This window comes from Ovis aries, chromosome 10 (assembly GCF_016772045.2).
Source record: "Ovis aries strain OAR_USU_Benz2616 breed Rambouillet chromosome 10, ARS-UI_Ramb_v3.0, whole genome shotgun sequence".
NCBI lineage: Eukaryota > Metazoa > Chordata > Mammalia > Artiodactyla > Bovidae > Ovis > Ovis aries.
The window spans coordinates 69,547,565-69,575,477 of NC_056063.1; the positions used below are offsets into that span (position 1 = coordinate 69,547,565).

Here is a 27,913-nt window from a genome sequence, read left to right on the forward strand (position 1 = left end):
TTTTGGCTTTATTTCCTAAAATCCTCAGGAAAGATCCCTTTCTGATGTCTCCACTTTCAGTTTGCATTCGTGGCTGAAGCACTGAAGCCAAAGGCATGGAACAGAGTAATTGGTTTAAGGTAATTAGGTTTCCAGCCAAATAACAGAGCTGAGGTTCTTAGGAGAGAGATAATGGAGACTTCCCAAAGTCTTGTTAAATTTTCTAGGGGATGGGAAAAGGAAGGTTTGGGGAGTTATTATTTTGTGGGTACGGGTTTCTCTTTGGGATGATGAAAAATTCTGGAAATAGAAGGGGTGATGTTTGTGCAACATTGTGAGTGTATTTATGCTACTGTATTCTGTGTTTGTCACGCTCAGTCACGTCCAACTCTTTTGTGACCCCATGGACTGTAGCCGGCCAAGCACCTCTGTCCATGGGATTCTCCAGGCAAGGATACTGGAGTGGGTTGCCATTTCCTTCTCCGGGGATCAAACCTACGTTTCCTACATCTCCTTACACTGGCAGATGGCTTCTTTACTGCTGAGCCACTCAGGAAGCCCATTGTACCCTTAAAAATGGTTAAATGGCAACTTTTATGTTATATATATATTTCCACAAAAAGTAGTTTTAATAAAAATAAAATAACTTTCTTAATGCATTTCACTTCCATGCCAGTCAAGGCCAGTTTGCATTTCCTCCCCAAAGTGCCCTTTTGCCATTGAAAATAGCCCCTGAGAGCCCTCTCTAACCACCGAGCCAGTGCCAAGGCCAACAGGCATGAAAAGGTACCTGCCGAAGGTCAAGAGACAGAATTATGTTCAGATTGTACTGAATGCTGACTTGTGACCGGGCTCAGGAAACACGGTGCTGCTCATGGGAGCTAAGAACCCTTATCTTCAACTGCCAGAGATTTCACGCAGGGACATAATTAAGGTCAGATCACTTACTGGTGGTTTGAATGGGGGAAAAAATACTGTAGTGGGCTTTTTAAGTAGCATATTTTTGTGTGAAGGGAACAAGTTCTACCGGGGGGAAGATGACAGATAAAGCAGGAAATGAGCTGTAGAGTCTGTCTTTTCTCCTTTGACTCTGTGTAGTTAGGTCCATACCCAGAAGTTCCAGACACACAGTGCTTACCCTCTGAGACCTCCAACACAACTGAGTACATGTGATACAAGCCACTAGGCAGCATCCTGTCTCCAGCAAGCAAAAAAGCAGGTGTGTGCGTGCTAAGTCGCTCCAGTCATGTCCGACTCTTTTTGGCCCTATAGATTGTAGCCCACCAGGCTCCTCTGTCCATGCGCTTCTCCAGACAAGAACACGGGAATGAATTGCCATGCCCTCCTCCAGGAACTCTTAGGCATTGCCTCTGACGTCTGCCTGCATTGGCAGGCGGGTTCTTGTTACCACTAGCTCAACCTGGAAAGCCCTGAAAAGCAGGTAGTTTCCTGCCATCTAGCTGCAAGGCAGGTTAACAGTAATTTGATGTTCTGAGTAGCTGTTGTTTCAAAAACAATGAATTTCAATCCATTGCGGCCAGCGTCAACCTCAGAATGATTTTATCCCTGCCTGCCTTTGTGCAGCTAAGTTGAGAAATGTGGGCTGTGACAAACTGGAGCAGAGAAGGGACAAGTTTGCATGTCACTGGGTTGGAAGAGCTCTTTGATTGTCAGGGAGGCTCGACAATGCTGTCAGGAGCCAGCAGACAACAGCCCCGGGACGCACCAGATGTCTGCTCTGGGTGGCTGACAGCGAACAATTTCAAGTCAGCCCAGGATCAAAGAGTTGGGACTATCTCAAGAAAGAGTGTTAAAAACACAAAGGAGCCCGTGTCTTGATAAGAGGAGATGGCTGAGGAGAGAAAGGCACAGAAAGGAAGGAAACCTTGAACTTATAAAATGTTAATGAGCCTCAGAATCGTAAAATTCCACCTGAAAGGAAAAGAAGGTGTGAAGCTCAAATCAAAGTTTCAGAGCTGAGAAGGCTGAAAGCGATGTGTTGGCCACAACTGAAGAACAAAAAGTGGTACAAGAAAGAACTGCGTAGTCTGCGATTCAGATTACATTTCTGTTTCCAAGGCTGATCATTGGTTTGAATAAGCAGATCTGAGACAAAGCATCAACACCTGGGGTTTAACTGAGCATTTCTCCTTGGTGTAAACTGCAAGACTTTTTTTTTTTTTCATTCGATAAAGATTTACCATTTCCAAATCACAGTGAAAGGAACTTGAATAATTCAATTTTGTTTTCTACTATGTGCCTTAAAGATACCTCACTAGTAAAACTGGAATCTGGCACAACAGAATGACATATGCAGAATGTAATATGTGACAGAAATGATTGCTACAGACTTATTTAAACTCTGAGTATTAAATGTTGCATCCTGATTATATAGAACATTGGTCCAATAACAAAAATAGAGAACAGCAGCCGAAAGTATAGCTCATTCAATGTTCAGAAATAAAAGGGTTAACCTTTCTTTCCATTATTTTCTGCAGATAAGTCCTTTTTTGTCATATTTAAATGTGATGGCAACTGAATTCTGGCCTTTTTCCAAGCTACTGTATGAAAAGGATGCTGAAGGCCATCTCAATACGGCACAGTGCAACATAAGGACTCTTCCGTTCACCAGTTCTGGCACACTTCCAAAATATACCCAACAACCCAGCTTTATTTCTGTCCAGGAGGCTGGATGCCAAGGATTGGACATAAACACAGGTACATATAAGCAGCAAGATTACAGTCAACAGACTGAAAATTGAAAATGGCAGACATTGTGAGGCCGGCGAAGCCCCAGCCACATCACCCTTCTGGGCCCAGCACTGAACTGCGAGATTTTTGAAAGACAAATATTTTAAGAAGGAATAAGCACAAGCTGGAATCTAGATTGCCAGGAGAAGCATCAATAACCTCAGACATACAGATGATATCACCCCGATGGCAGCAAGTGAAGAAGAACTAAAGAGCCTCTTGATGAAAGTGAAAGAGGAGAGTGAAAAAGTTAGCTTAAAGCTCAACATTCAGAAAACGAAGATCATAGCATCTGGTCCCATCAATTCATGGCAAATAGATGAGGGAACAGTGGAAACAGTGGCTGGCTTTATTTTGGGGGGCTCCAAAGTCACTGCAGATGCTGACTGCAGCCATGAAATTAAAAGACGCTTGCTCCTTGAAAGAAAAGCTATGACCAACCTAGACAGCATATTAAAAAGCAGAGACATTACTTTGCCAACAAAGGTCCATCTAGTCAAGGCTATGGTTTTTCCAGTAGTCATGTATGGATGTGAGAGTTGGACTATAAAGAAATCTGAGCACCAAAGAACTGATGCTTCTGAACTGTGGTGTTGGAGAAGACTCTTAAGAGTCCCTTCGACTGCAAGGAGATCAAACCAGTCCATCCTAAAGGAAATCAGTCCTGAACATTCATTGGAAGGACTGATGCTGAAGCTGAAACTCCAATACTTTGGCCACCTGATGCAAAGAACTGATTCATCAGAAAAGACCCTGATGCTGGGAAAGATTGAAGGCAGAAGGAAAAGGGGACGACAGAGGATGAAATGGTTGGATGGCATCACTGACTCAATGGACATGAGTTTGAGTAGGCTCTAGGAGTTGGTGATGGACATGGAGGACTGGCGTGATACAGTCCATGGGGTTGCAAAGAGTTGGCCACGAGTGAGCGACTGAACTGAACTGAAGCTGATTAATGGCAACAGTCAAGACAAAGAAGCAAATAAAAATATTGGAAATGAGACTTTAAGTAGAAATGTTAATAATAAATTTGCTGCATTGGAAATGAAGTTTTAGGAAAAGTGTGCCACATAAAATATATTTAATAGTAGGGAATAAATGAATGATTTTCCTCTGGGGAAGACTGTGGCAATCTAAGTGTCTTGAATCTGATCCCATTTTTGCTTTGAGGTGTGTGGGCTTTTTTTTTTTTTTTCCTTTTCCCTACTGTCTCTAAAAACAGCCCCTCTCACTGGGTCTGAAACTCCATTCAGAGAGAACTAGCAAAGAAGGAGAATACATAATAGATAGAGCCAGCTGGAAATTTTGAATTTTTTCACTTAAAAAAACCTTCTCAGAATACGGGGACTTCCATGGCAGTCCAATGGTTAAGACTCCACGCTTCCTCTGCAAGGTGCACAGGTTCGATCCCTGGTCAGGGAACTAAGATCCTACATGCTGCATGCCATGGCCAAAAAATTAAAATAAAATAGACTTTCTCAGAATAAGTAAACAAATGCCCTGCCCATTTCCCCTACTCTAATCTTGCCCTGGGTACACACTCTAGAAGAAAAAGCTTCACACAAACTTGATAGAGACCATGTTTTCTTTTCTATATGAGTCTCTTTTCAGTTACCTAATATAAGAGAGGACTTCCCAGGTGGTCCCAGTGGTAAAGAACTGCCTGCCAGTGCAAGAAACCTAGGAGTTGCAGGTTTGATCCCTGAGTCGGGACAGTTCCCTGGAGGAGGGCATGGCAACCCACTCCAGTATTCATGCCTGGAAAATCCCATGGACAGAGGAGCCTGGCAGACTATAGTCCATGGGGTCACAAGGAGTCAGACATTACTGAAGCAACTTAGCATGCACACACGCAGTGTAAGAGAAGCCACTGCAGGCACCCAGGTAAACATTTCCTTTTGGCTCCATCATACCAATAATCCAGTCTTGGGTACTGCTCACACCCAAACCCAAATTCAGATATTTATATCTGGTTACAGTTCACTGATCCAATATTTTGCCAAAAAAAAAAAAAAAAAAAAGCTTTTCTGGAATTTATCAGTTTCTCAATAAATTATTTTTAAAAGTTGAAGTATAATTACAGTGTTGTGTTAGTTTCTGCTAATATATATATATACGCCCTCTCTCTTGAACCTCCCTCCTATCCCCTCATCAATAAGTTTTTAATTGAAAAAGAAATCTCCCCAATCTCCAACTGCAGTTTGATGATATAAATCTGTTTAACTAAATTATATCCTCTGTGTATTTGACAAGCATATAAAAGAGTTTTGCCCAGTGGCCTGAAATATTCCCCTAGATTTTTATGACTTGCTGGGGAACATTTAACATTTCAAAGCATATTAGAAAGGAAAGTCAAAGACTTTTAATTATATGATCACCTTGCCTGCCCAGGAAGTCATTTTCTTCTAAATATCATATTTTAACTGTTCTGATTTCTGAATTCATGGCAAATCTTCCAGCATTTGTGTTTTCCTCTGACCCCAGGCAATTAACCACAGTAGAGGAAAACTTTACCAAAATTGTGCAGTTTTCTATTAAAACACAAGAGGGCAGGTTTTGCTTTATTGTGAGCCTAATTCCACTCATTAATCAGGCTGGTTGCTGTGCTCATTACAAATTCAGGAACATTCAATAACATACAAAGTGAATGAGCAATCAGAATGTCTACCATGGCAGTGAAATCTCTAGTATTTTAGTAAAGAAGGACAAGCTTAATCCTCTGTGTGTGGCATTATTTAAAACACAGAGAACAGTTATATCTGGGAGACACTAATAATTTAAGCTTTGTTATGAATCACCAAAGGAGCAGAGAATGGCTTGAAGAAGAAATGATCAAATTTAGTCATATGACATCCAAGAACTATGGCTTGCATTAATGTGGCTAATAACGCAAGTAGGTTAATATGCGTGTGTGTGAGTGTGTGTGTGTATGCGTGCCAACACACGCACGCGCTAACCCAGTCTTGTCTGACTCTTTGCAACCCCATGGGCTGTAACCCATTAGGCTCCTTGGAATTTTCCAAGCAAGAATATTGGAGTGTGGTGCCATTTCCTACTCCAGAGGATCTTCTTGACCTAGGGGTCAAACCTGTGTCTTCTGTGTCTCCTGCACCGACAGGTGGATTCTTTACCACTAGCGCCACCTGGGAAGTTGCCAAATAGTTAACAGTTTCTGCCTAATACAAATAGTGTTAGTGATAATATACCAAGTATTCAGTCCTTGAATGGGAAGCTTGTATTTTTGTTTGTTTTTTTTTAGTTTTCAAAGATTTTATTCTACTGCTCACAATTCTCTTGTCGTTTTTTTTTTCTCAAGATTTCATTAAACTACCTGCCAAAGCATAATTAAATTCACAGGAGTTATTTTCATCTTAAACTGCCATTATAAGTAAAGCATCATGTCATCTTTGAGAGGTTCTTTAACTTCACCAATGGATCCACCTATGTAAGAAAGGCACTGATTTTGCCTGGCTAAGTATTTTGCCCATTAACTCCTTCTGCAGAAACAAGGCTTTTAAGAAATCAGATGATGGAATAATGATATGGTGAGGTCTACACTTTCCACCCTTGTCTGTATAAATGGTAGAATTAAGGCCTACCAGTAGTGGGGAGGGCTTCCCTGGAGGCTCAGATGGTGAAGAATCTTCCTGCAATGCAGGAGACCCAAGTTTGAAACCTGGGTCAGGAAGATCCCTTGGGAACGAAATGGCTACCCACTCCAGTATTCTTGCCTAGAGAATTCCATGGACAGAGGAGCCTGGTGGGCTACAGTCCATGGGGTCGCAAAAGAATTGGACACAACTATGCGACTAAACAACAACTACAAATGGTGGAGAAAAAGCACACCCAAGAAGAAAATGTAGCTGAGAAGTGTCACCCTGTACTAGGTTGTATGGGGTGAAATTCTATCTGGCAGATGTACAACTCACAATCTGAAAGATAGGCTGCTATTTATTTCACAACAGGGATACATGACCCTATTATCTTATGTTTTATCCAGTACATGTTCAAACACAGGCCAGGGGCCCTAAATGAAAAGTTTTACTTTGAGACTAGTTTATTCATTCAAAGAATATTTACAGAGTACTCAGGGTGAGCATGGGCTTCCCTGGTGGCTCAGTAAAGAATTCGCCTGCAATTCAGGAGACCTGGGTTCAATCCCTGGGTTGGGAAGATCCCCTTGGAGGAGGGCATGGCAACCCACTCCAGAATACTTTCCTGGCGAAGTCCATGGACAGAGGAGCCTAGCAGGTTGCAGTCAGTGGGGTCGCAAAGAGTAGGACATGACTGAAGCGATGTAGCACAGATGCACACACACATTTCCTAAGTACTTACAGTGCTTTGATATAATAGCATTGGAGCTGTATGGAGAGCTGTACAAGCTGACCTCTAGAAGCTTCAGGTCTTCTAGTAGAAGTGAGCACCATGTCACTGTGACCTCATTTCCTTCTTTTGGGCATCTCCAACAAGTTGACTGCAGAGAAGGCAATGGCACCCCACTCCAGTACTCTTGCCTGGAAAATCCCATGGATGGAGGAGTCTGGTGGGCTGCAGTCCATGAGGTCACGAAGAGTCAGACACAACTGCAGTGACTTAGCAACAGCAGCAGCCGCAACAAGTTGACTGAGCTAATAGCCTCTCTAGAAGGAGCCTGCCTCCCTGGGCAATGACTGCAAGTGGCCTCCCTACTCACCTCCCTATCCAATATCATTCTTTAGACTATAGGGACATCAGAGGTAACTCTTTACCTGGGGGAAAGGGTAGTAGCTCATTTTCCTGCTTGTAAAATAGAGAGCTAGGAAGTAGGAGCTCAATAGAAACTCAATAGAAAGTAGAAACATCAGTTTATTTAAAGACTTCTTTTCTTTGTTTCTAAAAACTGAAGTATAATTGATGTATAATATCATATCAGTTACAAGTGTACAATATAGTGATTCAGAATTATACTGGATTATTATACTCATTTATAGATATTATAAAATACTGGCTATATTCCTTGTGCTGTACAATATAGCCTGGTAGCTTATTTTATGCCTGACAGTTTGTACCTCTTAATCCCCACCTCTATACTACCCCTCCCTCCTTCCCTCTCCCACTGGTAACTAGTTTGTTCTTGATTATCTGTGAGTCTGTTTCTTTTTTGTTACTGTCACTATAAATGAATATATATATCTCCACATGTAAGTGAAATCATACAGTATTCGTCTTTCTCTGCCTGATTTATTTCACTTAGCATAATACCCTCCAAGTTTAAGGACTTCTTTTCCAAAGTGAAGTAGTTACTCATATATTTTATGTATATACATAAAATATTACGTATATATTGAGTGCCAAAAACGTGAGTTGATGTTCACAAATTAAAAAACAATAGCCACCAACAAACAATAATCTGCAAAACATTTATTTTTATTTTCCTTTTTAATAGCTTTCTACTTCTTCTTCATGTGAGATTAGAATTTTTCACTAGGATTATTAGAATTAATAATGTTAAATCCTAAGCAAATCACAAATTTATGTCAATGAATTTTAGAATTAGAAGAGAATTTAACTTACAAGGGAAAGATGTTATTGGATTTCACTTTTGGATGTGAGCTTCAAAAAAGCATTTCTTTTAAAATCATGCAGAGAGCAGCATATAAACCAATCTGTTCATTTTCTTCAAGGGTGAATTTTTCCCCCCATCATTGAGATGTATTGCCATAAAATGCTTAATGATATTTTCTAAGTTCATTTGCATAGTATTCACTACAAGTAAATAGCAACTTTTTATTCTACAGGTTTATTCTACCTTTAGATTTGCTGAAAGGCAGTCATCATTGATTTATTGTAATGTTAGAAAATGCTAGAAAATTTTACTCTTGTAATATGAACTACAAAATTAGGAAATTATTTCTCTTAGGAAAGCATCATAAAACATAATATTTATGAAAAGTTGCACACACTGTACTTAAAAGGAGCTAAGTATAAGTGGTTAGTCTTTATTTCTACTGCAGATAGATCTTGCTTTTAAACAAATCTTATGAGAATACGATATATGAAAATTCTGATATACTGGAAAGATAAGCTAGAGGTGGTTATGTGCTTTATAGAATTATTCATAATAGTTCATCCATAAAAAGTAATTTCCCCTGGTGCTTTTAATGTATAATTGATTTATACACAACTTTTCAGGAACGTACCTACCATGCACATTTATATCTTCATCTTAACATATTTCTTTTTTGGTTTACAAACTGGATGTAAAACTTAGTCCTCCAACAACTCTGAGGTCAGAGCATAAACTTTCCGGAGTGGACCATGTTGATAACTTATTGATGAGTTTTCCGTGAACTCTGTTAAAGGGAGCCATTGAGATCTACGCATGCGGCACTGGTCAGAGGTCCAGGCAAGGTTTCACCCCGTTCAGGAGCCTGGGCTGTTTTAATTCTCACCTGCTGAGCTTACTCTCAGATATGCTTTATGAGACCCACTCAAATTCATTCAGTTAAGATTGAGCTTTGTCCTTTTCTCTCGCTTCTGAAGTCGTATTCCAGGGGATAACACAGGGTCTTGCCCCTCTAGCGCTCCCATGTGGAGAAGGCTACAGAGACCTCTTAACCCCATTCACACACATCCATTCCAGTAGAGAGGAGCTGAAATGAGTGGACAAGGGCCACTCCTATGGCTTCACTCCTACTGCATGGGTACCAGATATAAACAGATGAAATTGCCTTAAAAATCTCAAAAGCCATTAACATCTCAGAGGTGGGGATCATCTTGGTGAGTCTAAACATCTTCGTAAAGATTGCCTCATTCTTATCTCTCATAATCTTATGATTACTTAGTGGATCATAACCATTTAATTCTGAATTGTTACATTTTGTATGGATGGTTCGCTTTTAAATGCTAAGACTTAACCAATTAGCATTTGTAAGTAACCATTAGTACAGAGCAACATTAATAAATTTAAAGTCAACTCTTTAAAATAAGTCAAATGCTTGAACAATTTTTCATCTGAGGTTACCCAGCAAAGGAACTGGTTCGGGGTCGTGGCTTAGCTGGTAAAGAATCTGCCTGCAGTGCGGGAGACCTGGGTTTGATCCCTACGTTGGGAAGATCCCCTGGAGAAAGGAAAGGCTCCCCTCTCCAGTATTCTGGCCTGGAGGATTCCATGGACTATATAGTCCATGCTGCTGCTGCTGGTAAGTCGCTTCAGTCGTGTCGGACTTAGGGTCACATAAAGTCAGACACGACTGAGGGACTTTCACTTTCAGCCAAATGAGACTTCAGGGCAATGGAATGCTAATCAAATTGTCTCCTGTTCAGGCTTAGAGGCTCACCAGCATTCTCCAGTCAGACTTTCCCAGAAAGAGTGATGCTATACTCGTTAATAAGTTCAAAACAGTATATTAATCAACTAGATTAATTTAAACTAATTTAATCCTCATCTGTTCACTTACCACTATAGGATCAATGTTTATTCAGCTACTGATTCTTGTGAGAGCTCTGCTGTTAAGAACTACAGACCCTTTATAAACTCTGTAACATCTAATTTATAAAAGAGAAACAAACTGATCATTCATTCATTCATTCATTCTTCTACCCATATGGAAAATAAGGCCTATTTTCATCTTCAAGGCCATTTTAAAGACTGGAAAGAAAAAAAAAAAAAAAAGAAGCCTCGGGAAGATGATCAGGAATCCACCTAAAAGCACAGATGTTTACGCCTAAAGGAGACCTTGGAGACTCATGTAGCACCTGCCACCCTCCTGCCCTCCTTTACAGAGAAGACACACGAGAAAAGAAAGATGCAACCATGATCGGGTCCAGTTCTCAAATTACACTGACCTGCATATTTCAGTGAGTCCACTCTACTGATTTTGAGGGGTCAGAACATGAGGAGGCTTAATCAATCAGTATGGGGAATTATTATCAGATGCCACCAGTTGTCATCAGCTCTACCTTGCTTGATGGTAGAGATGCCCTCAAGCACTTTAGCTTGTTTGTTAAGTAAACAAGCAAACCAGAAACCAGAGTGAAGCATCTTTCGTACTTGGGATCATCTGCATAACAGGAGGGGCTATGCCAAGGCTCTTCAACGAATGGAAGAACAGTGAGGTTTCATCTGCAGATTGTCGGTCAGGACCACGGCTTGGTCAGCCTCTTCTCTAGAGCAAGGCGTGAGCATCTAGGCTTCTTCAGTGTATCTTTTGTTGCTTAGCTGTGTCTCCGTTAAGGGTGTATACCCTTTTCGAAGTCGTCTATATTGAAGGAAAAGCAGCAATGCAAAAAGGACAACCAAAACCATGAGCATCCCCGTAACCACTGAGAGCACTGTGGTCCAATCTGGAGTTTCTTCAACTGAAATTAAAGCAGAAGAGTCTTACAATTGGGGTTTTCATCGGCTGAATACTCTTAGAAAAGGGAAGAATAAACCAATTTGTCTTTCATGTGTGCTTTTGTTGATAAAGCAAAACTACACTGACTGGAATAAAATTTTTTCTCCTTCCTTATGAACTATTTATCATATCCATAACTTTTTTTGTGGAAGTGGAAAATGACATTCCATTGTTTGAATATAGCTTATTGTATTTTTAAAATTCCTTACAATAAATACTTATACAGAATAAACCCTCCAAGGAAGTATATAACTACTTTTGTGAGTTAGAAACTCATTTGTAAAAGTGCATGTTCAAATGGTATCTGGAGAACAAAATATACAACAGCCAGGTCTAGAAATTCTGCTGTTGTCTCTACATCTTTATGGAGTGATCAGTGAGTAAGACAGATGAGACTGGAGATTATAACAGGGGTCATTCAAGAGCAAGAGTAGAAGAAATTTGGACCCCTTTAAATAGTTGTGAATAAAATCAGGATCATTACATGATAAATGCAATCCTCTATTCAAATATATTTTACAAGCACTTTTCCAAAAAATGAATGGATTTCATTTCTTTTTTTCTTTTCTTCATTTCATTTGTATTTATGCCTATTTGTCATTTCCTTAAAAATTATCCTTGGTCAGTTCTTAAAATCAGTTTTTCTGAAGTGGGTTCTTGTTCCGTACTCTACACTTCTCTAAATGTAAGACTCTCCTTCTAGTCCTTTCTCTCCAGTCCCACAGAGGACCCTGACTCATCCTGATGGGGTTTCTCCAAAAGGATTTTAATTTGTCTTTTCCTGCAACAATTGCCATCCTCATCTTCTTAAAACACAGGTTTTTATTCTGTCATTTCTTTGTTCAGGAGCCAAAAATGATCGCCTTTTGTTATTGTCCAAACTCTTCTGCCTAGATTTTTTTTAAAATTACTTAGTTTTTTTAATTGTGGGAAAACATATATGACATATATTTTATCACCTTAACCATTTTTAAGTTCTGTGACATTAAATACATTCACGTTGTTGTACATTCATCACCACTAATTCATCCACAGAACTTTTTCCCTGCAAAATTGAAATAATAATTCTCTAGTCCTCCATCCATTCCCACTCTCTAGCAACAAGCAACCACTCTTTCCGTCTCTATGAATCTGACTACTATAGGTGCCCCAAGTAGTGGAATCATATAGGTTTTATCCTTTTGAGACTGGTTTATTTAACTTAGCATGTCTTCAAGATTCACCCATGTTTACAGCATGTGTCAGGACTTCCTTCCTTTTTAAGGCTGAATAATATTCCATTGTATGTATGGACCATATTTTATCTGTTGTCATTTTGCTTATCTGTCAGTGGATACTTGGGTTGCCCCCACCTTTTAAAAAAATGATTTATTTTTAATTGGAGGATAACTGCTTTGCAATCGTGTGTTGATTTCTGCCACACATCAGTATAAGTAAGCCATAGGCACACATATGTCCCCTCCCTCCTATATCTCCCTCCTATTGCTTCCACCTTTTGCCTGTTATGAATAATGCTGCTATGAAGAGAGGTGTACAAATATCTGTAGGAGCACTTGCTTATAATTCTTTGGGGTCTATGCCCAGAAGCAGAATTGTTAGATCGCATGGTAATTCTGTGTTTAATTTTTTGAGGAGCTACCATATTGTTTTTCACAGAGCCTATGCTAACATTCCCACCAGCAATGCATGAGGATTCCATTTTCTCCACATTCCCATCAGCACTTGTTATTTTCTGCTTTCTTGGTAGCAGCCATCCTAATGGGTATAAAGTGGGATCTTATTGTGGTTTCTGCCCAACTTTTACAGTCCCTGATAACCAGGCCTTCTCTCAGATCCAACCTTAATTCACAGTTAATTACTCAAGCCTTTCACTACACCAGGCTTTCTTCTCATGGTCCTCTATACGGACTACCTGTGCCTTTCACAGTCCTGTTCCCTGCCTGTCTTCAAACTAAAATGCCCCTTTCTTTCCCCCAACCTACCTAAAACCTACCATCTCTTTTTAAAAAAACTTTTTTTCTTTTTTTGACCACATGGCACAACATGTGGGATCTTAGCTCCCCATCCAGACATTGAACCTGAGTCCCCTGCATTGGAAGCGTGCACTCAACCACTGGACACCCAGGGAAGTCCCTCCATCTCTTTAACCCAGTTCAGGACCTAGCTCCTTTCCCAAATCCCTCTCTCCCTTCTTTAATCATAGGTTATCGTTATATCTCCTCAGAAAGGATGTAAATTTTTGTCAAACCAATAAAAGAATGTGATTTGTATCTTCTAATGAGTTAATGGATTCTGGGCATATTTAGACTCTCGGGTTATATCTGTTAATTGACTGATGTCAGAGGCCATGGAAGCATGGTCAGAAGCACATGCCAAACTTTCTGATTATTATTATGTTCAATCCCAGAGAAATGAGAAAAGTTTCAAAGAGACGTTCTCACCTCAGCTGCCCAAAGAAGAGAAACTTCAAATCAGTAAAGAAAATAAGCTGCAGTAGATGTAGAAATGGAAGGAAAAACAGGGGACAGAGTCCAGGGTCTGAAAGGTTTTTAAAGTCGAGAGAGAAGAGGGCGGGGAGGGAGTAAGACAAGGGGGGAGAGAGAGAGATGTGACCTCAGAAATGGTCTTGATTACTTTGCAGGCTGAGATTTAGAGAAGACAGAATAGCCATTAATGGGAAAATGCCACCAGCACATAGGCTGTGTGTTTTTTCAGCTTCTTAACAAATTAAGAGATTTTTTTAAAAAACTGTTTTACCTTTCCTTTATCAACCTGTCCGAAGGTTCTTTAAATGGCACATGGAGCTATCCTGGGGCCTGGGCAAATTAAAAAAAAAAAAAAAAGTATGCCCTTACATTTATCAAAATATCTTTCTGTATTTTGAACCAAGTGGAAAAGCTAATTAAAAAATCTACAACTTAAAAACATGACTTCAGGACTTCCCTGGTGGTACAGTGATTAGAAATCCACCTGCTAACGCAGGGGACATGGGTTTGATACATGGTCCGGGAAGATTCCACATGCCTGAGCAGCTACGCCCGTGTACCACGATTACTGAGTCCGTACTCTGGACGCAACATGCCATGTCTCCTGAGCCAGAGTGCTACCAACTACTGAAGCTCACGTGCCGAGAGACTGTGCTCCACAGCAAGAGAAGCCTGCAGTGAGAAGCCTGAACACCACGTCCAAGAGTGGTCATCACTCACTGCAACTAGAGAAAGCTTTCACAAAGCAACAAACATCCAGCACAGTCAAAAATAAAGAAGTAAAAAAAAAAAATTTTTTTAAGAATAAAAACAGGATTTCAAAAAATTCATTTAAAAAAGTGCACCCATGAAGTCCCACACAGCCCAATCTACTGGCAGGTCATTGTCATCTTTACAAACCCACCAGGCAGGGGTGGTGTGGGTTAACAGGGGAAAAAAATAAATGGCCTACTTACAAACACAGAGGTATAAAACAAACAACAGCCTGGCTTTAAAATTTTGATACTGAATTCAACATGGATTTTGGCGGGGGGGGGGGGGGGCATTAATTTGGGTTTTTTATAATATTGCATTATATTATTACTTAGCTCAATTACTGAATTTTTGGCTTCCCTTTGAACTTTGTGCCTGAGGCAAGTGCTGCATTTGCTTCACCTTAAACCCAGCCTTGCCTTTAAGTAAAGATCTCTAAGAGATCCTGCTAGTCCCCATCCATCTGTGGCTAGTGCATTTTGATTTTATTGGTTAGGCATTTCAAACCATGGCTGGTTTTCAATTGTCAGATCAGGTGCAGTTGTAGATACTTGCCCTGAAATAAGTTCTCTTAACAACTTTCAATTTTCTAAAACAAGAGTTATCCAACAGTCCCTTTTCTGATGTTTAATTGGTAGTTTAAAGGCTCATTTTGTAACTATACATACTGTAAAAAATTGCCAGTAAACTTAACTAGATCTGAGCACTTCAGTTTAAGGTCTTGATTTAGAAGAAAAAGAAAGGAAAAAAGAAAAGAAAGCCTCTTTAGAAGATCAATGAATCACGCGTTTAAAAGTTGCATTAGTTACCTGGCAGATCAATAGCATAACTGTAGCCAAGTTGGTCTGCAGTTAAAAAGAGTTCCTCATTAGTCACTGGAGGGAAGAAAGGAACCATGTTATACATCCGATTGTGACCAATGGGTGCCAGCTCCTGAGGCCAGGCATCCACAGGGGGATTGAATCTTTTCATCCACTCATCAAAAATGGCATCGGTGAAGGAATGAAGGACCTGCAAGACAGTTGAACGCAGTGTTAACACTGATGGATGTGTGTTCAGTCACTAAGTCACGTCTGACTCTCTGTAACCCCATGGACTGTAACCTGACAGGCTCCTCTGTCAGTGGGATTTCCCAGGCAAGAATACTGGAGTAGGTCGCCATTTCCTTCTCCAGGGGATCTTCCTGACTCAGGAATAGAACCAGTGTCTCCTGCCATAGCAGACCTATTTTTTACTACTGAGTCACTGGGGAAGCCCGGCCAACATTGATGGGTCTATTCTAATCAGACCAATCTAATTGGAACTTTCTCTAAAATGAAATGAAGTTGGTTTTTCTTGACATCAGGAACTTCTTGGTGACATACCCACTGGCAAGATTTCCTGGAGAAGGGAATGACAACCCACTCCAGTATTCTTGCCTGGAAATTCCATGGACAGAGGAGCCTGGCAAACTACAGTCCATGGGGGCAGAGTCGGACATGACTCAGGACTAACACTTTGCTTTTCACTTTCAAGGTTGTATGGCATATCACTCCATAAACCCCTTTGTTAAGTGAACAAAGTAAGGTTCATGTTGCAGATGTAGCACTGGTTTAAGAATATTTAAGGCCTTCAACAAATTTAATTATTACATTCAGGGAAAAAAGGCAAGTATGATGAGATATATGCTACAGCCAATATTCAGATGCTTTACCTTTAACTAGGAAGAAAAGAGACATTGTGTTTACCAATAGTATACAATGGTATAATACAAATGGATAATTAAAAAAAAAAAAAAAGGAAGAAAGAAAACATCCAAAACGGGTCTTCAAATTTCTCCCACCTGTCTATGTGCTCACTGTATAAGCCTCTCATTTGAATTCTTAGTGTTAGGTCGGCAAAAGAAAGTCTAGAAACATTGTAGTGTGCATAGTGCTATTTTATTTTCTCAAGAAAGCTGTCAAAGTCCTTTTCAAAGACAGCAATTATTACGTGATTTAAAATATTAACAGCAAAATTTCACATTTATAGTGCTGATTTTGCAATAGGACACAAACATGACCAGGCCGTTAGAGGGCCTCTTTCATTCCCAGTAGTTCAGGGAGCCCAGGGACTCTGATTTTCCTTCCCTCTCTGTCTACAGGGTCTGTCACCCCAGGGCTTGTCACATGGGGGAAAGGAGATACTTACTTCAATAAATACAGGTTAAATGAATTCATTTATCCATCCACCAATATAGCACTGGTGAAGTTATACTATCACTTATTTGTTTATCAATTTTCCATAATGAGACTCCTAACTCCTAAAAGTCAGAGAGAAGGTCTTTTCACCTTTGGAGTTTCAGGCTTAGTCTATAACTTGGACAGAGCCGATGTATAATAAGTTTCTGTTGGCTGACGACAGTGCCATGCAAAGTACTTTTATATTTTGTACAACTCATCCAAAGGCTTCCCTAGTGAGTCAGATGGCAGCAAATCCATCTGCAACACAGAAGACCCGGGTTCAGTCCCTGGGTCAGGAAGATCCCCTGGAGCAGGGCATGGCAAACCACTCCAGTATTCTTGCCATAAAGAAGTCTGATCATTGGAGAACTAATGCTTTCAAATGGTGGTGCTAGAGAAGTCTTTTGAGAGTCTCTTGGACAACAAGAGATCAAACCAATCAATTTTAAGGAAACCAACCCTGAATATTCACTGAAACGACTGATACTGAAGCTGAAGCTCCAATCCTTCAGCCACCTGGTGTGAAGAGCCGACTCACTGGAAAAGACCCTGAAGCTGGAAAAGATTGAGGGCAGGAAGAGAAGAGGGTGACAGAGGGAGAGATGGTTGGATGGCATCATCGACTCAATGGACACAAGTCTGAGCAAACTCCAGGAGAGAGCGAAGGAGAGGGAAGCCTGGCGTGCTGCAGTCCATGGGGTCACAAGGAGGAGGACATGACATAGCAACTGAACAACAACAACTCATCCAGACAGTCCCCTTTCTAGCGGACGCTGTTTCCCTCTGTCTGAAATAGCATTCTTTCTCTTTTCTGGCTTCAGAGTCTTGTTTCAAGATAAACTTAAAAGTCCCTGTACTAAGGCATCTTCCCTGATTGCCCTTAGTCTGAATTCTTAGTTTTTTGCACTTCCTAACTACTTTAATTCCTAACCTCTAAAGCTCAGGGCTTCCCAGGGAGTTCAGATGGTAAACAATCTACCTGCAATATAGGAGTCCCAGGTTCAATCCTTCAGTTTGGAAGATCCCCTGGAGAAGGGCATAGGCAACCCACTCCAGTATTTTTGCCTAGAGAGTGGACAGAGGAGCCTGGCAGGCTACAGTCCATGGGCTCGCACAGAGTCAGACACGACTGAGCAATTAACAATTTCACTTTCTGGTTTTTACTACTGCTGCTTATTTAGTAGATAATAGTTTCAGATTTTACCCGAGGTTCCTTGTAGCTAGTTAACTCATTCAGGCAATAGCGAGAGCTTTCTACCTAAATTGTCTCACGTTTCTGCATTCACGATAGTGAAAAGAATCAAGTGATTTATTGAAAGGATTTTTTTCCTGAATGGATTTTTAAAGTTCATAGAAAGTATGAAATGAAATTATCTCCTGCCATATTAATAAACAAGACATGTCACAACCATCAGCGATTTCTGGCCTCCAAATGGGCACGAGGGCTCCTGAAACTGCTGCCACACACCACCCCCGTGGTGATTGCTGAGGAGCTGGGAGAATGCAGAAAGCAATAGGAATAAGGAAACAAGATTGGCCCCAGATAGCTGAGGTGCCTATGAAAGGAATGAGTTCAGTGAGCCCAGAGGCTTACACCTTCCCATACACAGAATACTAAATTCCTTAACCTGATACCTGATCTTTTCTGTTAAGACTGCCTGTTCCTTCTGTTGCAAACTTGTATATAGCAGGACTTCCCCTCCTGCCTTCTTGGAGAGGTTTTCTCAGAGCTACTGAGACACTGTCTCCCGGACTCGGAGTCCTAAACATTCCCACGAAATAAAAAAACTCTCTACTTTTAGGTTGTGAGTGTATTTTTTTGGTCAATACAAGATACATGTTAAAAACCAAAACATCAAATTGTAAGACCTGGGCTTTCACAGAGAGAAAATATCTTTTGAGTTCTGAAATCTTGGCTTTGAGTCACAGAATTTAAGCCCCGAGGGAATAAAAGGCATCAAGTTTATTGAATGAGCAACAGCTTTGAAGGAACACATGATAATTTGAGTGATCATGTCTCTCCCAAGTAGAGTTCAGGAGAAGTTCCTCTTTAAGAAGGGGCATTAACCCTGGAAAAGGAGCTGAGCCTTAGCTGTTGGTGTAGGTCCCCGAAAACAATATCACCTGCTGTAAAATCCTGGGAGCTCCAGATAAGGTTAGAAGTTTCCCAGAGAGAGCTCCATGCTTCAGATCTGACCTCGGGAGCCTGCCAGCCTCAAACAGAAGTTCTGCCTCAAGTGTGGAGCCCAAGAAATAGACACGCAATGTCCAAGCACTGATCGATTGCTTACCCAATAGCCTTTCTCCTCTTCTTTCTTGGTAACTTCTTTGGTGTTTGTGGTGAAGCAATATGCCAAGTTATCCATGAGATTTAGCTGGAAATCACTGGATAGGACTTCTAGAAAATCTTGTTAAAGATGGTTTTCTCAGCTTAAAAGGGGCCCCTTTTCCCTCTCCATTCCTTCTCACTGCTTCCTGGAACATGGGTGTGATGGCTGAAGCTGTGGCAGCTATCTTAGCAGCCCGCAAGCAAAGCTAAGAAAAGAACCCACTCACCAAGGATGGTTAAGCAGAAAGACAGAAGGAGTTTATGATGACTATGGGGATACTATACCAAAGCTGAACCACCTGCCACTGGAGTTCTTTTACACAAAGAGAAAAATAAACCTCTTTATTTGTTGCGTGCTGCTGCTGCTGCTGCTAAGTTGCTTCAGTCGTGTCCGACTCTGTGCGACCCCACAGATGGCAGCCCACCAGGCTCCGCCGTCCCTGGGATTCTCCAGGCAAGAACACTGGAGTGGGTTGCCATTTCCTTCTCCAATGCATGAAAGTGAAAAGTGAAAGTGAAGTAGCTCAGTCGTGTCCAACTTCTGTAATTTTGGTTTTCTATTTTAAGCAGTTCAACCAAGTGCTGTTACACAGAAAAAGGTGTGTATCAGAATGTACTTTCTAAGAAAGGCCGCACAGTATCTCTTGAACTTTTAGAAACCACCTGAGTTGAAGTCAGAGACCAAACTGATTTTTTTTAAAAAAGAGATAAGAGAATCTCAGGGCAGAGAAAGATGTAGAGTCAATGCTGTAAGAGGCAAATAACTGGGTGGAAGCACCAGAATTCACCAGGTGTAGAAGGGTAAACAATCAGGGAGGGGATGAGACTCTAAAGAAATTCATAATTTGGAGGGAAAGAACAGGGGAAGAGTAATAAGGAGAAGATTATAGGTCTCAGATGAGCCGTTAAACATTATCCAATAAAAGCTCTAATAGGAACTACATACAGATGAATCAATTTATAGACTGTAGTTTAAAAAAAGGGGGTCCAGCATATGCGAAGGAGATGCCAAATAGGCAAGAGACAAAATGCTGTGAGCAACAATGTATCCAGAGGCTAGAAAGAGAAGCAGGGCAACAGGGAGACTAGGTATTTTTGATAAAGTTGTGAACATTGTTCCTAAATGAAATAACCTGAATTGCTTTTGATAAACCAGTGGTATTTTTGTTGAAAAGTGTTACTCAGTCATCTCTGACTCTTGTGACCCAAAGACCTACAGACCGCCAGAGTCCTCTGTCCATGGGATTTCCCAGCCATTCCCTTCTCTAGGGGATCTTTCCAAGCCAGGGATCGAACCCAGGTCTTCTACACTGCAGGTGGATTCTTTACCATCTGAACTGACAGAGAAGCCCCATCTTTGTTGAACACAGGCTGAAAATAAGCTACTATCTCTGTAAATGTAATTCGAGGCCATAAATAAAGGCAAAAGCAAAGTAAAAGTAAACTGCTGTTGCCTTATATCTGCTATAGAGATTTATACTTATATTTTAGCATTAATAATTGAGTGCCTCAGAAATGAGGTTACAAATTTTGGTACACAAACTTATCCTATCTTATTCCAACAAAGTAAAGATAGGTATAGGAAGGGGGGAAAATGCTAAATTTCAATTTGCAAGGCAGTATTGAAGAAAATGTGATTGCATGGGCTTTCAAGGTAAAAAATTTTTAATGCAACCTTGCAGAAGAAAGCAATTGATCAACAAATATTGTGCTTAGAGGCATAAAGAAACTTAATAAAGTACAGGGAAAACATGCACATCTTTCTCAAGATCACTGGAGGATAAAGTTACTAACAACCTTCTCTTGTCATTGTTGTCATTTAGTTGCTAAGTTGTGTCCAACTGTTTTGCGACTCCATAGATTGTACCCTACCAGCCTCCTCTGTCTGTGGAATTCCGCAGGCAAGAATACTGGAGAGGGTTGCCATTTCCTCCTCCAGGAGATCTTGCCAACTCAGAGATCGAACTCGTGTCTCCTGTATTGGCAGGCAGATTCTTTACCACTGAGCCACCTAGGACGCCAACCTTCAACTTAGGGGACTGAAAATTCAGATTCCTGCCACGTGGAATCTCTGACACAAGAAGAGTATTTGTGCCTACAGAAAGATTGCCATGGAATATTTATTTATTCTTGCCTTCTTCTATCAAGGATTTGAAGCAATGTATAGCCAAGATGTTGGTTTTATATACCTAAAGAAGCCATATGTAATAGGCTTGAAATAGTTACATGACACCCAACTTCTACTTAGCTGACTACTAAGCTCCCCCACTGGGAGGTGAGTACTCCATAGGCAGCACATTTAATGAGAGACAAGAAACCACCAGAGAAAATGGGTATTTGAATAACAATAGAGTCTCCTGGGCAGTGCTAAGCCCAGATGGTATTTCTCATTTTACTATAATTTTCTTTTCCTCTCCTTTTCTACCCACTCTCTCATTGCATCCTGAGCAGACAGAATGGAACCATTCCATTCTTCCATTTTTTCAGGCATTTTGGAAGAGTCACCTAAGGAAAGCACCCTTTCTGCATAGCTTTGTATGATAGCATTGTATACAAAATACACTTATGTATACATATAATTATACCATACACATTGTATACAAGATATAATAATAGACATATAAAAGAAATAGCAAGTGCATTAGGAACTCAGCTGCAATATCCCTGAGAAAGAAAGCTTGTAGTTTAAGCATTAAATTTTGAACAGATGCAAACAGAGGACTACAGGAGAGTTCTGCTGTTAATATGTCAGCTTTAAAAGATGTAACCAGTTCAGCATACATCATAGGCCAACAATACAGATTGAAAAGAGAGGACCAGGGTGATGTTGGAAGAGATTCTAGATAGGAACTGAGACACTCCCAGGCCATTCGAGGCTAAGGAGCCTCCAAAGCTCTAAGAGAGAGGAACTCCAATCAATGCCAGGGCCATCTTAGATATGTACATATATTATGGTTTGCCATTATATTATTTAATTCATCAATGTGCTGAGTTGCTCAGTCATGTCCAACTCTTTGCAACCCCATGGACTATAGCCCACCAGCCTCTTCCATCCATGGGATTCTCCAGGCAAGAATACTGGAGTGGGTTGCCATTTCTTTCTCCATAATTCATCAGTAATGAAGTATATACAGTTCATCTCTTAGGTTTAATTCTTCTCCATAGAGTATGTGTTTATCCTTATAAAATTTAGAATTGAAAAGAACCCTTTCAGCTCCATTTAACCATTTAGCATGTGCAAGTTAAAGATCAAAACATCCCTACAAACTATTATTTATAAAATAAGCTATAAGGACACACAGGGACTATAGCTAATGTTTTTAAATAACCCTAAGTGGAGTATCCCAGGGACAGGGAAGCCTGGTGGGCTGCCGTCTATGGGGTTGCATAGAGTCAGACACGACTGAAGTGACTTAGTAGTAGTAGTAAGTGGAGTATAATCCTTACAAATTGTGAATCGGGGCTTCCCTGATGGTACAGTGGTTACAACTCTGAGCTTCCAATGCAGGGGGCACAGGTTTGATCCCTGGTCAGGGAACTAAGATCCTACATGCCACATGGTGCAGCCTCCAAAAAAAATAATAATTAAAATAAAGTAAAATGATATTAAAAGAAACCCACTTCTGTATAATTTTAAAAAATTTAATTAGCCATCACTAAATTGTATACTTGTAACATACAATAGTGTACATCAAGTATATGTCAATAAAGAAAATAAATGAGTATTTCATGATAGAATATGTGATATACACTTCAGTCAAGAGTATTTCTTATACTTAATTAAATATTATTATAGCTTTTCACTTGTTAAGAAAAGTAAAATCACCCCCTGCCCAGAACTGAGCCTATGGAAACCCTGACATCCTGAAATATCCTGCCCCAAGGAGGTGGCCAGCCACCCTTGCTGGTACCTCAGCTCTTGCAAAATTCACCAAGATGGTAGGAATTAGTAGCTATCTATTTCAGGTATTTAAAAACACATAGATTCAATAAAATAAATGTGACATTTTAAAAACATGAATCCTTACTCATAATAAAACCAATGCCCTGTCTTTTCAAAAGTCAAGCAAAATCTAGACCTGCCTCCTCACCAATTAGTGTTAATTCCCATCAACGTGATCGAACAGAACAAAATATCCTCAGCGGTCATGAAAGCACTTGTGAAGGGATCAAATGAAGAACTGTCTACAGGCAAAATAGCAGCTGGAATATTCAATGTGGGGAAATTTTTGAGTAGAAAACTTTTCTTATAATCTCTGCTCAGCCACTTACATAGGCTGTTATACTCCCCTTAGCCTCTCTGAACTTTATCGTCCCCATATTTACCACACACAGTTTTGTGAAGTTAAAAGATTATGTTTACATGGTATCTAGTGACACAGTAATAAGTGCTCAATAATCTCACATTCTCTTCACAAGAGTTTATTGCACATCAACCGAGTACTAACCACTAACTAACCTACATACCTAACCACTGATGCAAAAGTGGGATGTGGTATTATTTATAATGTGAGCTTCCCTTAAGCTAGTGAACCCTAGAAAACACAGTAAAATTTAAGATTCTTTTTATGTGGACCATTTTTAAAATCTTCATTGAGTTTATTACAATATTCTGTTTTATGTTCTGGATTTGGGGGCCTGAGGCATGTGAGATCTTAGCTCCCCAACAGGGATGGAACCCACACCCCCTGCATTGGAAGGCTAAGTCTTAGCCACTATAGACTGCCAGGGAAGTCCCCTAACAATACATTTTTATATGAACAGAGTATTAGGTTTCCGAGAAAAATAAAATATTTAAAGAGAATGTTTTATTTGCTGCTAACGTTGGGGGCTTCCTTCATAGGTCAGTTGGTAAAGAATCTGCCTGCAATGCAGGAGACCCTGGTTTGATTCCTGGGTCAGGAAGAGCCCCTGGAGAAGGCATAGGCTACCCACTCCAGTATTCTTTGGCTTCCCTTGTGGCTCAGCTGGTAAAGAAACCACCTGCAATGCAGGAGATCTGGGTTTGATCCCTGGGTTGGAAAGATCCCCTGGAGAAGGGAAAGGCTACCCACTCCAGGATTCTGGCCTGGAGAATTCCATGGACTATACAGTCCATGGGTTCACAAAGAGTTAGACATGACTGAGCCACTTTCACTTCACTACATAGAGAACAAAGCATTTTGCTAATTCTCTTGAAAGTGAAAGTCGCTCAGTTGTGTGACTCTTTGCAACCCCATGGACTGCAGCCTGTCAGGCTCCTCTGTCCATGAAATTCTCCAGGCCATAATACTGGAGTGGGTAGCTGTTCCTTTCTCCAGGCGACCTTCCCAACTCAGGAATAGAACCTAGGTCCCCTGCATTACAGGTGGATTCTTTACCAGCTGAGCCACCAGGGAAGTCCTAATTCTCTTAAGAACTTTTCACTTTTTTTCTCTTCCCAGAACTCATTATCCTATGTGAACAGACAGACCACAGAAAAGAATATGAAAAAGGTTCCTTAAATATGTGAAAAGATGCTGAACTTCATTTAGAAGAAAAGAAATGAAAATTAAACTCACTGAAATATTTTCACCTATCAATTAGCAAGAAGGAAAAAGTGTGATAATATACCAGGCTAATGAGAGAGAGTGGAGGAGCTGTCCCTCTGCTACATAGCTGGGTAGAGGAAAAAAATCATTCAACCTTCCACAGGGCAATTTGGCAATATCTACCAAATTTCAAACACATTTATTTAACTTTTCAGCCAGTGATTCTATCGTCTCACTTATCCTATACGTTCATTTATTGCTGTATTGTTCATAAACCAAAAGATGAGAAACCACCTAGACATCGGTCAGTAGGAGACCAATTTGGCAGTGAATTCATGCTGCTGCTGCTAAGTCACTTCAGTCGTGTCTGACTCTGTGTGACCCCATAGATGGCAGCCCACCAGGCTCCCCCATCCCTGGGATTCTCCAGGCAAGAACACTGGAGTGGGTTGCCATTTCCTTCTCCAATGCATGAAAGTGAAAAGTGAAAGTGAAGTCGCTCAGTCGTGTCCGACCCTCGGCGACCCCATGGACTGCGGCCCACCGGGCTCCTCCACCCATGGGATTTCCAAGCAAGAGTGCTGGAGTGGGGTGCCATTGCCTTCTCTGGAATTCATGCTAGAGAATACCATACGTGTGTGCTCAGTCATGCCCAAGTTATTTGTAAACCCATGGACTGTAGTTTGCCAGGCTCCACTGGCCATGGAATTTTCTTGGCAAGAATACTAGAATGGGTTGCCTTTTCCTCTTCCAGGGGATCTTCCCGACCTAAGGATGGAACCCTTGTCTCCTGCATTACAGGCAGATTCTTTATCACTGAACCACTTGGAAAGCCCACAGAATACCATGCAGCCTTTTAAAAGAAAAGTGTTTAAAATAAGTAGAACAAATAAAGAGTAAAAGTCACAGAAGTGTCTATAGTATGCTTTCATTTGGATAATGAAATATATAAAGAAATATATATTGTGCTTGTATATTTATAAATTATATCTGGAAGAATAAAGAAAAATGAGAATGGATAGCTGGGAGCTGGTGTTGATAAAGGGACTTCATTTTATGCCTTTTTCATTTGAACCTCTTATGTGCATTATATGTTATAAATTTTTTAAATTAAAAAATTTAGGAAACTATATAATATTCTGAAAATATGTGCACTATATTGGCTACTGTAAAACATATAAGAATATGAAAGGAAATAAGCCAGAATATTGAAATGCAATTATAGACACTTTAAAATATTTCTGCCAATATATCTGCAATTATAAATTGTTAAAAATCATTAAACAGTTAAAAAACTTTAAATTGACATAAAACAATATTATTTTAGATACTCAAAGTATTTGTCTAATTACAACTTTTCTTTTTAAAAAAGATAAATAAAGCAGACCCATTTTTAAGTGCTCCTGAGGGGAAAAAAGCAAGGCCCTATATACTTTTTTTAAAAAATTTCAACTAACTCATAATAATTCAGAAATATTTTATACTTGCTATTGTGACCTATTAATTTTATTGCAGTTTAGGAAAATAGAGTCAGATAAGGCCTTACAGGTTTAACCTGGTGTAGTCCATTAGAGCTTCGTTTTTAGAAACTCATTTTTGGGAATTCCCTGGTGGTCCAGTGGGTAGGTCTCTAAAATTCCACTGCAGGGGGCATGAGTTGGATCTCTGGCTAGGGAACTAAGATCCCGCAAGATGCATGGCGTGGCCGAAATACACCAAAAAAACTCATTTTCTCTTTTCTTGGTTTATATTCTTAAATTTCTTTCTTATCCAAATGATTGTCATTATTAAGAAATATAAATAAATAGTAAGGATTTACTGTATAGCATAAGGAACTATTTTCAACATCTTGTAATAATCTAATAACCTATAATGGAAAGAATCTTAAAAAGAATATATATATATATAATATATACTTAAACACACATATTGTATTCGTTTCAGGTGTAAAGTGATTCAGTTACATATATAATATACACAAAGTGAAAATGAAAGTCGCTCAGTCATGTCTGACTCTTTGCGACCCCGAGGAATATACAGTTCAAGGAATTTTCCAGGCAAGAATACTGAAGTGGGCAGCCTTTCCCTTCTCCAGGGGATCTTCCCAGCCCAGAGACTGAACCCAGGTCTCCCGCATTGCAGGCGGATTCTTTACCAGCTGAGCCACAAGGAAGCCCATAATGCACACAATAATATATGTAAATAAATCAGCTATAGATCAATAAAAAATAAATAAATATAAATGGTAACAAGGCTGCCAGTATGTCTTAATTCCATTTAGAATTTTAATGTAAAAGGTGAAGAACAGACACATGAGCCATTCAGTAAATATTAACTGTGCAACCTATTAATCTCCCCACCAAGAATTAAAACTTGCCGAATGTACCTTTTCTAAGAGGATAACATCCAAATACATTGTTAAGAATATTTTTTTTTAGGAATTGGCCACAAAGTCACTAATCCTCTAAAATAGTTTCTTTCATGGCAGTTAACTATTTAACTTTACAGTCTATTGGTTTCCCTCTTATTTTTCTTTTCTAGGTTATACTCAAACAGAACTATTTAGCATTCCTGTGACCTAATCTTACTTTCCACAATAAATGTGTGCATTTCCTTCAATTACCTTAAAATTAGAATTTCAGAGATTGGTTCAGAGTATTTCCTGCATTTTAACAGCACACCTTCTTATATTCATTTCGATCAAATACAAATGTATGTTTCTCTTGCTTGAAGAGATTTCACAAAAAACAAATTTAATAAATATCATATGCAATATGTTTGCATAAATTTGAAATTCCAGAAGCCATAACTCTGTAAACTTAAGTGCTTTCACCTGGCTCTCAATATTGTTAAAGCTGAATTGGCTTCAACATGAAACTCTTTGTCAATAGCCTAAAGTAATTGTGAGTTCTGGAACTGGTGCCAAAACATTACTCCTTCTGTGCCTTCAAAGAAAGGCTGTGGCTTTTTGTCTATTTATATGTACATAACTTATACTAAGGAAAACAAAATTTTATATATTAAACGTATTAAAAGTAATGAAGACAAGGATGATAAAACATCTTGTGTCTTTGAACTAATGTAAGTCACAGAATCCCACATCCACAAAATCATCATGTGGGCTTCCAGCTAGAACAGGAAGAGAAAGATGACTAAAGAGATATCTGTACTACACAGAAGACACAGATCCCTTCCAGATGCGGTTGACAAACTAAAGCCTGCTGGGTAAACAGGGCTTACTATTCTTGTAAATAAAGTTTTATTAGAACACCACACTTGTAGGCAGATAGGAAATGGATGGTCTGAAAGGAAAGAACCAAATAGAGCTTTTTGATATAAAAAAGACCATTTTAAGCTTATACCATTTTGTCATCTAGGCCTGGCCACAGTGTTTGCCCTTGAACAAGCCTCAGTAATGAGGGCTTTAAATGAACAACACAACAAATTGACTGTTACCAGACAAGAGAAGTAACAATAGCAAAGGTAACAGATCAGTTGTAAAGACTCTCCCTTCTCTTTTAATATT

General features: G+C 39.9%; 1 protein-coding gene and 1 pseudogene across 2 annotated transcripts in view; both read right to left on the bottom strand.

The window, feature by feature from the left end:
• Positions 1-2,497: 2,497 nt before the first annotated feature.
• Positions 2,498-2,754, bottom strand: LOC105612089 (protein kish-A-like; annotated as a pseudogene).
• Positions 2,755-8,115: 5,361 nt separating this feature from the next.
• Positions 8,116-27,913, bottom strand: part of DCT (dopachrome tautomerase) — a 42,295-nt gene continuing 22,497 nt past the window's right edge. The window contains exons 6-7 of one of the 2 annotated variants that reach the window (XM_060394011.1): positions 15,157-15,358; positions 8,116-11,070 (exon numbers count right to left, since the gene is read on the bottom strand). In XM_060394011.1, coding sequence (XP_060249994.1) covers positions 10,898-11,070; positions 15,157-15,358 — 375 coding nt within the window. In that variant the 3' untranslated portion in view covers positions 8,116-10,897. 2 annotated transcript variants of the gene reach the window in all.